This window comes from Molossus molossus, unplaced genomic scaffold, assembly GCF_014108415.1.
Source record: "Molossus molossus isolate mMolMol1 unplaced genomic scaffold, mMolMol1.p scaffold_m16_p_10, whole genome shotgun sequence".
Classification (NCBI taxonomy): Eukaryota; Metazoa; Chordata; class Mammalia; order Chiroptera; family Molossidae; genus Molossus; species Molossus molossus.
In genome coordinates, this window is record NW_023425345.1 from 35,733,224 (window position 1) to 35,749,947 (window position 16,724).

The window sequence follows — 16,724 nt, forward strand, 5'->3', positions numbered from 1 at the left end:
CGAGCGTGGTGTTGGGGCTTCGTGGGGAAGACAGCACTCTTGGTCCTCAGGGAAGAGCGCGAGGCGAGGGATGCAGGAAACAGGAATGCAGTGAGTTATGCAGAGGCCTCTGCAAATACTGCCACGGCTGTAGAAACTGGTTGTTACTTATGATTCCTAAAATGACAAAAGAAAAAAAAGTTTTATTTCTCTTTAACCTTGGAAATGATTCTAATGAAATATATATTTTTTAAAGGCAACAGTAGGACTTAATCTAATAAATAAGATTTATTTACCCAATAGCGAGTGACTTTATGGTTAAAATTACATTGTGAAAACAGTAGTAATATGAACAATGTCGTGACAGGTGGCTGTAGGTACATTCATGCTGTTGAATTCAGTTCTGTAAAATAAGTAAGCACCTGGTCATTAATGGTAGTAGGATTATCACATATTAAAATGTGTTTTGTGTAATATTTACATACTAGAAGAAATACTAAGATTCTATTAAAAATGTTTTTTCCTCTTTTTAGCTGACTGCACAGACTGCCTTCTCCGTGTTTCTATAGCCAGAGACATGACCTGACACCTTTGATGACCAGGCTCAGGGCTCTTGCGTGACTGGCTGGTGCACCATGGAACTTAAAGTATGGGTGGATGGAGTTCAGAGGATCGTTTGTGGGGTCACTGAAGTCACAACTTGCCAGGAGGTTGTAATAGCCTTAGCTCAAGCAATAGGTAAGTGATAAAGGGTCCCGTTGTTTGTATATTTGTTTGTTTTAAATATAGATCTCTAGTGGTTTTTTTTTCATTTGGTTTCATGATACATCTCACAAGAACAATATTATCACCATTCCCTGCGCCTAGGTAAATCTGTAAAGACCCTGGTTCTCTGGTTCCCCCCACATTTTACTATTCTTGAGTTTAGAGTCTGTAATGTCTTCTCTTCTGCTGTTTATCCTAAACAATGATTTCTGGAACTGCAAACGTCAAAACCTAGAGTCCTAGTTCCCAGACCCCTCATTAGGAAAAATCCTCTTTACTGTTTGTTCGGTATACTTTTAGAAAAGAAAATGCAACAAGTTAAATAACGTGGTACTTCACTAGAAAGATAATGCATACTTTTTAAAAATATATTTTTTATTGATTTTTTAGAGAGAGAGAAACATCAATGTGAGAGAGAGAAACATTAATCAGCTGCCTCCTGCACAACCCCTACCGGGGATGAGCCTGCAACCCGGGCTCGAACCATGACTTCTCAGTCCATGGGACCACACTCAGTCCACTGAGCCACAGCAGCCAGGCGAATGTGTACTTTTTAAATCTCATTACATAGTGAAGATGAAGTTGTCAAGTATATGCTTAGTGACTCCATCTTATTCAATTACCCTGTTGCAGCTTTGCTTCTTATTTACTCCCAGTTTATCTTTATCACATTTTATGTGTGTTTTTTAGTTGCCTTAAATCCTTTGGGAATATGATAAAGGCATAAGCACCTACATCAGTAAAGCCAATAATGTGGGTTCAAGTTTTTATTGGCATCTTAAATCCCTAATTTAGCAAACATGTGTTAGGAGGAAACTGTGTTCAGAACCATGCTAGGTACTCTTTGGCTTTGAGCTTCTTATCAAAAGTTTGTTTCGTGTCATGATAGTTCACATTGAAAGCTTGCCAGATTAGCTCAGGATTACAAGTCAGCCTGACGTTTTGGAGAGACAGTGTGGCAGATGCACTGTTCGACATCGGCAGTGCCCTGTACAAAGCGGGGCTCTCTCCTGGTCTGCCTTATATAATCACATAGTGAGTGTACAGCACACCCATGTATCAGACGATGCTGCAGATCCTAGGCTTTCACAGCCAACAGCATGTTCTGCAGCTGGGACTAATACTGTTATTGAATTGAGTTCATTTATTACAGAGGAGAGAAATAAGGCATTTGATTTTATTATGTATTCTTTGCAACCAACTTGCTTTTAAAGGTTTCACATAATTTATTTGAATTAAATATTCAGAGTTATTTTTGTTTTGTTATTTTCCCTGCTCAGTGAAATCTAGGATTAGTAAGTATCAAACCTAAACTTTGTTGTATTTGAGAATCAAGCCATGGGCAGTAGTAAAAACAAAAAAACAAAAGCCAGGGTACTTGAGGAGGGTAGCAAGCTACATCTGCCCATGTGGTCACCACATGTTCTACGCAGAATTTCAAAGGGAAAATGCCCAGATGTACCAGGCGTGAGATTATCCACTTGGACTAAAGAGTGTACTTGTTTGTGAACAAGCTAAAAAGAAGTTTTAACTGAATCTATTCCTCATTTTTGCTTCTTTGGTAACTCAGTCCAGACCTGTTTTGAAAAGTTGACAACTCGAATATGAATGTTATATGATATTTCTCCAAGCTTGGCTCAGCAACTCCTTTTCTGTGTCACAAATACTTCATTGAATTCAGAGCTCATCTAAGAGATGACTCTGCTGGCAGTCAGCCAAGGGCCACGTGCTGCCGACTCCCTCAGGTCTGTCTTGCAACGAGAGTTATTGGTGTTCAGTCTAAACACCAAATGAAAATGTTGTAGTAATTGACCTAATTTCTACTATAAGAAATAATAGAAGGCTTATTAATTAGGGGAAATTGCTGTTGTAACACCACCAGAATTTCTGCCACTTAAAGACAGTGAAAGTTTATACCATCAGCAGAGTGTGGGCTGGCTGCAGTTTCTAAAAATTGATAATGAAGCGGCTTTTCGGCTTAAGGCCAGCCTATGTGCTTCATGGCAGCACTGTGTGTGTGTGTGTGTGTGTGTGTGTGTGTGTATAATGGATATATATATATAATGGATTAGGGTTATTGAGTTTTTCTGGGTAGCTAAAATTACTTCAGGAAACCATCAAGATATAAAAATATGTGCGCAAGTCGTCAGTCTGCAAATATGGCAGCTAACGTGTTCTGACGCGGCACTGCTGAGCCATCCCATCAAATCAGAACATAATTTGATAAAAGATGTTGAACATGTCTAGGAGTATAGAAAGAATACTTACTACTCTGATCTTTGACTCTCTTGACAGGTTATATTTAGGTGGTAGAAATAGAGCACATTCTGAAATTATAAGAGACAGAATAACTAAAAGTGAAATCATGATTGAAACACTTAATTGGCACGAATTGGTTAAACCACCCAACGAGTACACTGTGTGTGTTTGGTTCCTATACATCTCAGGCTTTCTGAAATGTTCCTACTTTCAAATATTGTGCCTTGTTTTTTCCATAAACTATCCCAGAAATGTCTTATTTCAGAGTTCAATGACTTCTGAGATTTGTATGTAAACAGAAAGCCTTTGGCAGACCATCTGTCCCAAGTTATTGTCAAAAAAATGCATTTGTTTTTACAATAGGCTAAACCAGCAGTATAAAAAGAAGGTATTTCTGCCCCCAGGTAGCTTAGAACTCACAGTACAGCTAACAAGCCCTGGCTGGAGTGGCTCGGTTGGTCAGGGTGTCGTCCTGTACACCGAAAGGTGGTAGGTTCACTTCCCAGTCAGGGCACATACCCAGATTTCGGGTTCAGTCCCCGGCTGCGGCACATACTGAGGCAAAGTGTTTCTCTCTCACATCAATGTTTATGTCTCTCTTTCTCTCCCTTCTCCTTTTTCTAAAGTACAGCAAACAAAACGTTAGTGAGGAAAAGAGGAGGAGGAAGAAATCAAGGAGACTGAGGGAAAGGCTTTCTGCTTCACGCCACTTAGGTGCCTAGTGTCATTTAAAGTGCTAATGATTCAGAATTTGTCTGGTTCATGTCTTATGATCTTGTTCCTATGTCTCCTTCAACTGAGGCCAGAGTCAGCATTTAGTAGGAACAAGCTGAGGCCAAGCCCAGGGTGGAGTGCACTCTTCTTCCTAAGGAGCCGTGTTTCACATGGTTTGCTCCAGCAAAATCACTTTCCACATACTCTTTATCCTAGTTTTGGTATTCAACACTTCTTTCTCTTCTCTGGAACTCCCTCTAGAGTGGGGGGTCCTCCTTGTTTACCTTTCTTACACCCTTGCCTTGCCTAACATGGGTGCTCAACAAAACAGTTTCTAGGGCGGTGCTGCCCAGTAGAACTTTCTGCAAGGATAGAAACGTTCGCTGTGCTGTCCGGTACAGTAGCTACTGGCCGCACGCAGCTGTTGAGTACTGGAAACATAGCTAGTATAACCGAGGAAATAAATTTTTAATTAAAATTAAATGTGACTAATGACCAATTGGTATCTCAGACTAAAAATGTCAAGACCTAAGCTCTGTGTCCCAACCACTGCCGACCCTCAGATTTCCTCCTCATCTCATCTTTGAATTGATTAGTTCAAATACTCTGTGTGATCTTTGATTTTCTTTCTTGCTCTAATCCCTTACCACCACTCCATCAGCAGACCTACCCTCACTGCCTCCAGTATGCGCCCAGCACCTGCTGCTTCTCCCCACCTGACGTGAGCCACCTCCATTTCTTACTCCAGCTCCTCTCCCCGCAGCATACTGGTCCCCTCCAGCCTAATTGCAACAGGTTTGAAGTAACACTTTTAAAATATATGACATCATATCATTCCACTCCCCGAAACCCCTCAGGATTCCTGACTCAGCAAATTCCAGAATCCATACAATGGTCTCAGGGCCCAAATGTGTCCCTACTTTACCCCTCACTGTTCTGACCTAATTTCCTACCAGTACTTTTGATCATCCCCTCCTAAACATACCACGTACGTCTCCACTCAGACTTTGTATCTGTTCTTCTTTCTGCTGAGAATACTCTGCACCCAGTTGTCTTCACACTCCACTCCCTTGGATCTCTGCTTAAATACCACAGCCCTCCCTGACCGCATGGCCATGCACACACGCACACACTCCCCATCTGCCGTGCCCTTATTTTTCTCTATAGCACTTGTCTGCCTGACATATTACACATAGGCCACAATCTACTATCCATATTTTGAAATTTTAAAAATTCTGAAAGCCTAAAGTATTTATCATACTTTGTTAGCCGTACTTCTCATGGCTTGACTCATTTAGTGGTAAAAACTGATCTGATTTGATGTGAGGCTGTTTTAATGTATATTTATTTCATTCAGTATGAACTTTGATGCATTTTACTTTAGAAATTTTAATGTTTGATTATAGAACTGCAGGATAGCCTAAATCCAAAATAATCTGAATTTTCAGCATATCTGGCCTTAAAGCTGTTGGATAATGGACAGTAGGCCTATATTAATGTATGTGTGTATTGTCGAGTGCCTACCACTGTTTTGTTATTACTTATTCTCATAGCCTAAAACCTTGTCTGGCATGTGGTAGACGCTCAATCCTATTTGTGAATAAATGAATTAATTTTAAAGTTGTTTTTCCTGTAAACTACAGGCTGAACTTGGTGGCCACCTAATGTCCCATCCATCGCTAAAATTATATGATCCTTTAGAAGAAAATGAAAAGAATGTATTTTGTATGACCACATTTAACTCCTAATTTTGTATGTAAATTATCAATTTTAGAAATTTGAAAATTGATCAGTTTTCTGTCTGTTTACAAAATAATGCTATCAATTGTAGACTCTTTTGAAATTTAGAAAAACACAAAGAAGGTAAAAAAAATTACTCATGACCCTGCCTCCTAGAAGTCAACACTATATGCCATGCTTTTTATTGGCCTATCGATCAGCTTAACAAATAAGATTTCACTCTTCATAATCATTTATAGTTTTATAGTTTCATTTTTTATTTACTAGGTTGTGAATTAATATTTCCACATTATTTAATCCTCACAAGAATCCTAGGATGAAGGCATTATTATTATCCCTACTTTACAGATGATCAAGCTGAGGCACAGAGATTTGAGATCACCTGCCCAAGCTCATACAGCTAGTAAGGAGGGTGCTGGGATTCAAACCAATAGTCTGGTTTACAAACACTGCTTCTAACGGCGATGATACTGTGTTAGTTATACCGCCTATAATCTCAGTGGACAACTGTTAGAAAATATTAATGGAATTACATTGAAACAAGAAATAAACATCCTTAGTAGTAAAATATACTACTTTTTTAATAGCCCAGGTCATCTTTTACAGTTTTAATAGTTATAATAATAAATAATCATTCATAATTTTAGTGAATGTGAAAACATGTAATTCATAGCCTGCATCAGTTAGGATGGGTTAGATTACGCTGCATTAACAAACAATCCCCCTCATCATAGTGGTTTATAGTGATAAGTATTAGCTGTTATTTTGGTTAATGCTATTTATGTAAGATAACCAGCACAATGCAGCAAATAGTAGGCATAATATAACTGTAGGAATGTCCTTAATTAATGTAGTAATTCTGTGACTACATGATACTCTCATCAGTACACTGAGAAGATATACTGCGAATAATTTAACTATGAGTTGAATACGCAGCTGGCTGACAGGTTATACTCAGAGATATTTTTATGTCATTGTCATCATAAGATAAATAAAATGTGGTAAGAGTTATCTCAATAGCTACACCCAGGGCTTGTGGAAAATTCATTGATAAATTTACAGAATAGCTGTATATCATCAGGACATTGTTTTAAATTCTTTAGGTTTTTATTTCTTTACTGGTAAGTTGAGGATTATAACTCCTATACTGCTTAACTCACAGAACCAATTAAGATTGACTATGTTCTGTATAAAAAAAGCATCAGCCCTGGCCGGTTTGGCTCAGCGGTTAGAGCGTCGGCCTGCAGACCAGAGAGTCCCGGGTTCAATTCCCGCTAAGGGCACATACCTCGGTTGCAGTTTGTCCCCACCCTGGCTGGGGTCGTGTGGGTGGCAGCCAGTCGATGTGTCTCTCTCACATCGATGTTTCTCGCTCTCTCTTCCTTCCTCCCTCCCTCCTGCTCTATCTGAAGATAAATGCACAAATGTCTTCGGGTGAGGATTAAAAAAAAAAAAATTATTAAAAAAAAAGCTTTTTTATATTGCTAGATGGAATTTTTTCTTTTTTTGTTGTTGTTGCCTAATTGCACTCAATGAGCATTATTTAACAAAAATGGAAAACTGGCAATAAAAGCAATTCTAAATAATCTACCAAGACATTCTCAAAGGGCAGCAGTACCTTAAGCCTTGGAAAAATCAGCTTTATATTTAATTATGACTAAATTAGAGTCTTTAAATTTTTAACTTAGCTTGTATAATATAATGATTCACTTTTCTTTTTAAAGACACTTCATTGGCCTGATAGGATTAGAGTGCTCTGCCCATCTAGTCTCCCCCTCGTGTTCCTGATGAGCACAGAGGTCCAGGAGCAGGGTCGTGAGGTGCCGTGATCTCTGAAGCAGTCTTGTCATGCGGCTTGTCATGCGGCTTGCAGACTTGTCATGCGGCTTTTGTTGGGGTGATTCCAGTAATTTTTAACCTGAAAATCATTAAAAAACAATTAGATTTCAGGAAGCCGATTCAGTATGCTAAAGCTTTCTTTTCCATTCCTTTGTTTGCCGAGGTATTTTGGTAATAACTAATATTTGTGTGGCACTTTTCAATTTTACAAAACATTTTTTATATTTTATATCTTATTTGACTCACAACATTGTCAGGTAAGAAAATACTCTCTATTGATGAGGAGACTGAAGGTAAAGAACATGTAATAATGTGTATGAATCATGTAATTAATAGATGGCAGAGTCAGGCTGCAACACAGGCCTTCCGACTCCAGAGCTTTTGTGCTTTCTACTCTGCAGCTTTGCAGAGTTGGGAGTAGTTGCTGAAAGTTGTTTAAGGATTTTGTCAAGTCCGATTGTTGTCATGTCACATCCCTATTTATAGGAGGTCTCTGGTCAGCCCTTTTGTTATATGAATAAGAATGTCTTTGATAGTGGCTACCATGTACTGAATACCTTCTGTGGGCCAAGTATTGTGGTATGTGCTTATTACTACACTTGACTCTGATTTATAACCTATGCGATATTGCTCTTCTCATATAGAAGTAAAATTATGCTACTTCCAGTAAGTAATTTACCCAGGATTAAGTCTCCGGTCTGTTTGCCTCCAAAGCTCCAGCTTTTCAGCTGTACCCACGATTCAGGTTTCCTTAAAGGAGAACATTGCATATGCTTAAAGCAATATCATTCTTCATGTGCTACGTCTGAATTGCATACATGGATGTTCGGATTTACATATCTAGATCTCCATTTAATTACACAGTAATTGAGAAAATATTGCTGTTGGTTCAGATACTCATGAAATTAAAAAAAGAAGGCAGGGAAGATAAATCAATAGCTATATATGCAAGTATTATAATTGCTAGATGTCAGGGTCAGTTTTTTTCTTTGTAATAATATTAACTACTAATGGATACTTCTTTTCATTGAGATATAATTAACATATAACATTATATTAGTTTTAGATGTCATCTAATGGACATTTTTAACAAAATAAATATAATCCATCTGGCCTGGCCAGTGTGGCTCAGTGGATTGAGTGTCATCCCATGGATGGAGAGGTCCTGGTTTGATTTCTGGGTCAGGACACATGCCCTGGTTTCAGGCTCGATCCCCAGTAGGGGGCATGCAGAAGGCAGCCCATTGATGTTTCTATCTCTCCCTCCCTCCTCTCTCTCTCTAAAAAATCAATAGAAACATATTTTTAAAAAATCATATATATAAATTATCCATCTGAACCACTCACCTTAAGTGGAAATATTTAGGAAGTATGTTCAAGCTAATGGCATTATATTGTGTTCTGAAACTTTATCTTCCATAATTATTATTTAGGTTCAGTATGTTGTTGTTTTTTTTAAATTTAAAAGTGATTTTATTTTGTTGTTGTTATTCATGCCATTTTTGCCATTCAAATATTTTAGAAGAATCTTTGAAGCTATGACCATCAAAACTGAGTAAGACATCTCTTCAGGCGCCTCTTTTTATATGAAATTATTTTTGAAGTTTTTTTTTAAAGAATAGCTTATTTATTTATTTTTAGAGAGAGAGAGAGAAGCATCAATGTGAGATGCAACATTGATCGTCTGCCTCCTGCATCCCTCCCCCCCCCCCAGGGGATCAAGGCCCCCAGCTTAGGCATGTGCCCTGACCAGGAATCGAACCAGCAATCTCTTGGTGCAGGGACGACATCCAATCAACTGTGCCAGAACGGCCAGGGCTGAAGGGTTGCTTTTAGTGAGGTGATTTATTTTATTTGCCATAGGTATGCAGAAAGATTCCAGCCATGTGAACTATGGGTTGCCAAGCCCTCTGGGGGTTGGGGGACAGGAAAGACCTGTCCAGCTCCCTGTTAGCTCAGCAGCCGGTTCCCCACTGGCTTCATGTCTCCTTTCAGGAGGAGGAATGGGCCTCCAACCTTTCCAAGTCCTGATGTGCAAAGAAAGCAGAGAATTTGCAAAGTGGAAGTTTATTCAGGTTCTGAAGTCCTGCCTGGTTCCCGAGACCGGGCCTCACTGCTTCCGGCGGCACCCAGTGCTCTCCTTCGTCTCATCCGGACGTCTGGCCCCACACAGGAAGGTCCAGGCAGCCAGGTGTTTGACACGAGTAGGATTCCCACCGAGGTTTAAAATATTTCTGAGCAGGTCTGAAGAGTATATGCAATTGCGACGTCCTGTAAGTTTATGCTGTTGCATATCTTAAGGAGCTCAGTATCTGCAAGTGAAAGTTTCAGAGGCAGCGTGTACTGGACCTTGAGGCTGATCAAGAAGACACAGTTATCGATAGCATGAATTAATTCATTCTTTTAGCTATTGCATGTGCCATTTTGACAGTTTGTTCTTATCTTTTTTTATCTAGGTCGAACTGGAAGGTATACTCTGATAGAAAAATGGAGAGATACGGAAAGACACTTGGCACCTCACGAGAATCCCATCATATCCTTAAACAAATGGGGGCAATATGCCAGTGATGTGCAGCTTATTTTACGTCGGACGGGGCCCTCTCTCAGTGAGCGGCCCACCTCAGACAGCGTGGCTCGGATTCCTGAGAGGACTTTATATAGGCAGAGTTTGCCCCCCTTAGCCAAACTGAGGCCTCAGGTTGACAAATCAATCAAACGGAGAGAACCTAAGAGGAAATCATTAACATTTACAGGAGGTGCCAAAGGATTAATGGACATTTTTGGAAAAGGTAAAGAAACTGAATTTAAGCAGAAAGTGCTGAATAACTGCAGAACAACAGCAGATGAGTTAAAGAAGCTGATTCGTTTGCAGACAGAGAAGCTTCAGTCTATTGAGAAAGAGCTGAAATCAAATGAAATAGAAATACAATTTTGGGAGCAAAAATATAATTCTAACCTCGAAGAGGAAATTGTCCGCCTGGAGCAAAAGATCAAAAGAAATGATGTAGAAATTGAAGAGGAAGAATTTTGGGAAAATGAATTACAGATTGAACAGGAAAATGAAAAACAGCTGAAGGATCAACTTCAAGAAATAAGACAGAAAATAACAGAATGTGAGAGCAAATTAAAGGACTATTTGGCTCAGATCCAGACTATGGAAAGCGGTCTAGAGGCAGAAAAGTTGCAGCGGGAAGTGCAGGAGGCACAGGTCAATGAAGAGGAGGTGAAAGGAAAGATCGGTAAGGTCAAAGGGGAAATTGACATGCAAGGCCAGCAGAGTCTGAGGCTGGAAAACGGTATTAAAGCTGTGGAGAGATCTCTTGGACAAGCCACCAAACGATTACAGGTGAGAACATTTTTACAGAGAGAATGTTTCATCTACTTAAAAGAACTAACATATTTTTGACATCTCTAATGACTGTCCATTTTCTCTCACATTTAAAGTTAGACCACCTACCTTAGTTTATGACTCTTAGAATTCTTGTGACTTACCGTAAAGCTTAGATGTGAGACCACAACAAAGATGAGAGCTAAAGCCACACCGATCCTTGCTTCAGGGAAGGGGCTGTCATACTGTGGCAGGTTGCAGCATTAGGTAATCAGATGGAGAAGAAAAGAATCTCAGCTGGAATGGACACTAATGATGAGATAGTGAATCTGACCTCCTTCTGTTAGAGAGAGAGAAACCCAAAGCCTAAAGAGATTGCCGAGGATTGTGTGGCTAGCTGGCCGCTTCCCTGTAGCTTCTCCGCTGTTGCTAACCCCATCTTCTTTCCTGGGGCAGATAGCCCCTTCCTTTCGCCCCCTCCAGGTTTCCCTCCTTTGCTCTCCGAGGGGAGGGGCACAAAGGCTCCCCTCTGATTCTTCCCCTCTCTAAAGTTGGAGTCTAAGAACATTTATATTTTGTCACATATACCCTGATCACTCAACTTATATTTTTTGGCTACCCATTCTTGAAAAGACAGGGTGGTGATGGTATGAGCTACAAAGTGGTATCAGTCTCTAACAGTTGACGTGAGAGAAACACACAGTTGATTTTAACATGGCAACTTAAATATAAATGAATTAAAATTAGATAATATTGCCCTAGCCGATTTGGCTCAGCAGTTAGAGCGTCAGCCCATGGACCAATGAGTCTTGGATTCGTTTCTGGTCAAGGCACATACCTCGCTTTGGGTTCATCCCCAGTCCTGATTGGGGTCGTGCGGGAGGCAGCCATTCGCTGTCTCTCTCTCACATGGATGTTTCTCTCTCCCTCCCTTCCACTCTATCTGATGATAAACAGAAAAATGTCCTCAGGTGAGGATTAAAAAATAAAATAAAATTAGATAATAGTAAAGCTGTTTACAAAAATTAAGTAAATTTAAAGTTGTTTTTAGTCACAGTCGGCCACATTTCAGGTGCTCAACAGTGCGTGTGTCGTGCCTACTGAATTGGACAGGCTGGTGCAGTGCCTGAGGCTTCGGCACACTTGTCAGAAATGCACGGTCTGCGTCGTGACCAGATCTCCAAATGGTGCCTGTGCACACCGAGCTTGGGAAGAGTTGCCTTAGAGCCTGAACATCGCGCTCCACAAGCAGAGGAATGTTACAGGAAGAACCCGTGTGATTTCTCTGTCATTAACTATATGTAGTGGGAGACAGAACTACCCCCCCATTTTGAAAATCAGGAATTTCTCACTCAGTAGAAGGCTGTTAACCTCTGATTTGTCACTATTTTACTATTTGGATTTATTTTGACACTTAGGAGTCAGATTGTAAATCGTGTTGCCTTTGATGTTACAGGAAACATGAACAATAATTTATGACAATCATTGCTAATAAATCCCACTACCTAGTGAAAATACCTAATAATCAAACTAGTAACATATCTCTAAGTATCTCCTACCCTTAAATAAGTAAACAACCGCCCTTTCTTCCAGTGTCTTCCCTGCCCCCAGCAGACCCCCAGACACCTTCCCTTACAGCACAGGCAGGCAAGGAGAGACGGGAAATCTGTGTGAATCACAGAAGGCCTCTCCTTGCTTTTAGACCTTTCCAGCTGCCCAAACCTGGTCTTCTTTCTTTAGGGCTCTTCAGTTCTCAAAACTGTCTTCTTCAAAGATTTAAAAACCACAGTGAGAGTCCTGTGGAAATCCTGCTTTCTTCTTGCTATGCTATAAATCTCAGTCACGGATCTCATGAGAACTTAAAACAGTTTATGAAAAACAAGAACTCTGAATCTCAGGGACCCGATGACTATTCATTTTGCAGTCAGTTATGAAGAGGCTAATAGGGAAATTTAATTGTTAACAGCTTAGCAAGAATGCTGTAAACACTGGAATGGATGGAAACCAGGATTTCATTGATGAAAATATATAGACATATTTTTATTTCATCGGGTGCTTAGTAACTTTCTAACAGAGGAAAGCATCACATTTAAGAGGCCAGACTGTCCTTTATGCTTATTTTTTGGCCCATGCCACACAGAAAGTGACTTCTTTAGCCCATTGTATTGCATAAGCCAGACTTGTTAAATGTGCTCCTGTGAGAGCCAGTATTCCACATGCCATCCCCGCAGCAGACGAACTGTCACCAGGATGTCTTTTCGCTGGCCAGTACTGAGTCCTCAAATTAAAAAAAAAATACCTGACTTCTATCTAGGACAAAGAACAAGAACTGGAGCAGTTGACGAAGGAGCTGCGGCAAGTCAATCTCCAGCAGTTTATCCAGCAGACAGGGACAAAAGTCACCGTTCTGCCGGCAGAGCCCATCGAAGTAGAGGCCTCTCATGCAGACCTAGAAAGGGGTAAGTTGTTGTGAAATCTGTTTTTTGGGTTTTTTTAAAACTTTATTCTTACCTGTTAACTTTGCGTAAACTTCTGGCATTTGGTAAAAGTGTTACCCAACCCATTCAAAGCTAATTCTCTTCGGCCGTTTAAAAAACTTTTTTTGATGTGTACTTACTGTTTCTGAGGACAATCAATAATATTTAGGCTATTTATTTGCTTAAATAAGTATGAAATCACCAAATCTTATATCATTTTCCTGAAGTAGGTATCAGCCATAGTCTGAGTTTTAGCTTCTCTCTATTTCTAATGCCCCTTCTTCCTCTCCTTAAATTAATTAATTTGAGCTGATGTTTAAAGATACTTCTAAATCTGTGTATGACTATGGTCTGAACAACCAAGAAAGAGAGGCAAACTGCTCACTTTCTTTAAAAGAGCATTAGCTGTTTAAGTCACTGAAAACTCGGTTTATCAGCTGAGAGGATCAAGCAGAGTTAGCTTCTGCCACCTCAAGACTCAGGGGACTGGACTTGCCACTGTATGTCCTTTGATTCTTTAGGGCAGGAAAAGTTCTGATTTTCGTGTTGCTAAGTACGCAAGTTGATGAGTACATCAGATGACTTTCTTTGTTTCCTGTTCAGAGGCAGCATTCCAGTCTGGGTCCCTGAAGCGGCCTGGCTCATCTCGGCAACTCCCCAGTAATCTGCGGATTCTGCAGAATCCTATCTCATCTGGTTTTAATCCTGAAGGCATATATGTATAACATTATCTGTCTTTAGGGAGAGACCCAATAAAGGTACCACGGACAGTAAAAATTCTTTCTTTGATTTGTGCCAATGATGAACAGAGAGAGATTTCACAAGCCACCATATCTTTTTTCTGTCCTGAATCGCATACCACTTGGAGCCATACCCTGTGCACTGATGCTAAAGAACAAAGAAACTGTGTTTCCACACATCGACAGTGTTGATATTTTTATCCAGCAGCTGTAATGCAAAGCCTTCATTTTTATTTGTAGCATTTTGAGAGCATTAGGAAAGTATTATACTGTGTGTATACATAAAAAAAAAGTGACGTAAGAATGAAGAGAAATATGTGACTGGCTTAGTTTAATTTATTCCATGTAATCAATTAATGTGTGAATGTTGATGTTTTAATATTTTTTATTAATACTTATCTTGTGACCGAATTACATTACATACTGTGTGATTTATGACTGTGTGTATGTGGCCAGACCCCAGCCGTGCATTGCTGATGACAGCCACACAGTGTCAGAGGGCGCTCTGCCAGCAAACCAGACTCCGGAAGAACCCACTTGCACCTACTGTGTGAACTTGTCCTAGCGTTGCTTAATTGGGTGAAATAATTCAGCTTTTCTTTTTAATCTGGAGTTCAATTTTTTTTTTACAATGTTTTCAGTATATGAATGACCACATACCAGAACAGAAATATTTTCATGAGATAAATTGTTATTTTTAAACGGTTTGCAGTGCTTCTGACACTGTTGGACAAAGATGTGAATGCTGACTATCTATCCAATTAGGCAAGGGGGTTCCTGATACATTGTTATGTTTCTTCCCTGCCTCATCATTTTACTCTCATGGATCCTCAGAGTTGCCATAATACATAAGTTAGAGATATCTGAGGACCAGGTCAGTCCACTTTAGGAATGTTGCTTTGAGTCATGTATTTTTAAAATAGCCCACTTCATTTGTGTGGTCTTCTGATGTAAGCACCCATGTGACTTGCCTGTCATTTACTGTGTGCTTTATGGCCTGTTGCGATTCCTCCAGTCACTTAGATAGCGAGAAAGTGGATTGGAGGTAGGTACTTTTTATCAAGGAAATGAAGTTAATTTCAGTGTTTGTTTTCATTTTTGAGCTTGACTTTTATAGGACATTAATCTCCATTTGTACATGTATTTTCTTATTTATAAAACCAAAAATGAGTCAGCCCCCCTTCCATGAGTAGTGATTTAACTAAGACTCACAAGTAATATCTAAATGGATGTGGTCAGGTACCTCTTAGCCATTTTTACATTCCCTCTGGTCAAAATTTGGTACAATATAATTAAGATCTTTTTCTGAAGTTTATAGTTTTTAATTCTGAGGAAAATACATTCTCTATATTATTTACATGCAACAGAGTAACTGGATTAGTATATTAATGCCATGGTAACAATAAAAAGATGTAAGTTATAGCTTATGCATGAGGGCAGCTTTGGATGTTCTAACACGTTTGACTTATCTTTGGTTTAATGAATGCTGAGAATGCTGCTATATTTAGGTTTCCAATGGAAAATTATAAGAATGGCTATGAAAATATATAGAAGCTTCTAGAAAACTGAAAGTAATAATGCAGAGTTGCCTTTTCTAGTTCAGCTAAATGGCAGAGCTCAACTAAAGGTATTGTTTTCTTTGGGTTCTTGGAATTATTGAGTTGACCTTGCCATTATACTATTTTGCAAATAACTTGAGAAATAAATGATTCTTACCTAAATAACACAACCCAATTACATTTTCTCTCAATTTATAATAGTTTTTTCATATCTACATATGATTAAAAATTCTGAGAATTAAAAAATTAAAATAATTTGTAGATTTTGTGACAATAATGATTTATGTATGCCCGATATATGCCTTATTTTTAAAGGGTTCAATCCTATACTAAGAGTCATTTTCTTATTGTTATTCATAGAAATTTTGATCTTATTCACAAAGAAAAATATTTTTATAAATTGATCACATTCTATTTAAATCAAAATGTTAAAGATATATTAAACTTTGCAATTGTAAATTACAAAGATGCCTTGGCATGTCATGAGAAACACAAAGTCAGCATCCACATGAATTGTTGTAAATTATTGTCAGCACTAATCTAATAACTGTAAAGAGAGAACTGGCAGCATCCTTCCCCCGTGTCCCCAACCTTGTGTCACAGGTAACCTTCTCTGACAACTTCCTCCACATGTTCAGGCTGCCAGACAATCTTTACGGATCTAATTACAGATAAGAATACTGTTTCCTAGATGAGAAGAGTATAGAAACATGGTGGGTGCATTGAGCAGCTGCACCTTTCAATCAGTTGTAGTACTTCTGGATGCACACCTATGAGAAATATTTGCTACGTCTTTTTTTAAAAACAGCACAAAGAAAACTCATTTCCCTAGAACATCTTAAAAATATTTTAGTTCCTAATAACTTTTATCCATTGTGAATACAAATGAGTTAGAGTAAGTGCCACATCTTTGGATACATTGGGTGGGGGAGGGTAGCAGTGGTATATAAAAATACCAAATATGAATTTTTGAATCTGGGGAATATTCACGTTCTGAATACTAAATTAGATGACAAGTTCTTCTATTGCGATTTTCTACAAGTATAATTAAATACATTAGAAGATAATTTTTCTTTTTAACCAAGGAATAATTTGAAATAGCGTTACTGTGAATGACCCTTTGAGTATCTATCATCCGCATAGAATGATCTGTAGTAGTTGCCACAGTCCTTTTGTTGTTCTTATGAGATACTTTAGTTTGTTAGCATTTGTTTTTTGTCTTGATGCACAGGGAATTTATATTTGAGACTTCAGTTGGTATTAATAGGAGTTACCCATTTAATTCCCCCAGTCATCACTAAACTAACCATTAGTTTCCATAGTT

The 16,724-nt window shown here is 39.0% G+C and overlaps 1 protein-coding gene across 1 annotated transcript in view; it reads left to right on the top strand.

Moving 5' to 3' along the window:
• RASSF8 (Ras association domain family member 8) overlaps positions 1 to 15,738 on the top strand; it is a 72,980-nt gene extending 57,242 nt beyond the window's left edge. Inside the window, exons 2-5 of the mRNA XM_036253044.1 lie at positions 513 to 717; positions 9,753 to 10,642; positions 12,939 to 13,083; positions 13,705 to 15,738. Of these exons, the coding sequence (XP_036108937.1) occupies positions 615 to 717; positions 9,753 to 10,642; positions 12,939 to 13,083; positions 13,705 to 13,826 (1,260 nt within the window). The 5' untranslated portion in view covers positions 513 to 614 and the 3' untranslated portion in view covers positions 13,827 to 15,738. The remainder of the gene's footprint in view (positions 1 to 512; positions 718 to 9,752; positions 10,643 to 12,938; positions 13,084 to 13,704) is intronic.
• The last annotated feature ends 986 nt before the right edge of the window (positions 15,739 to 16,724 follow it).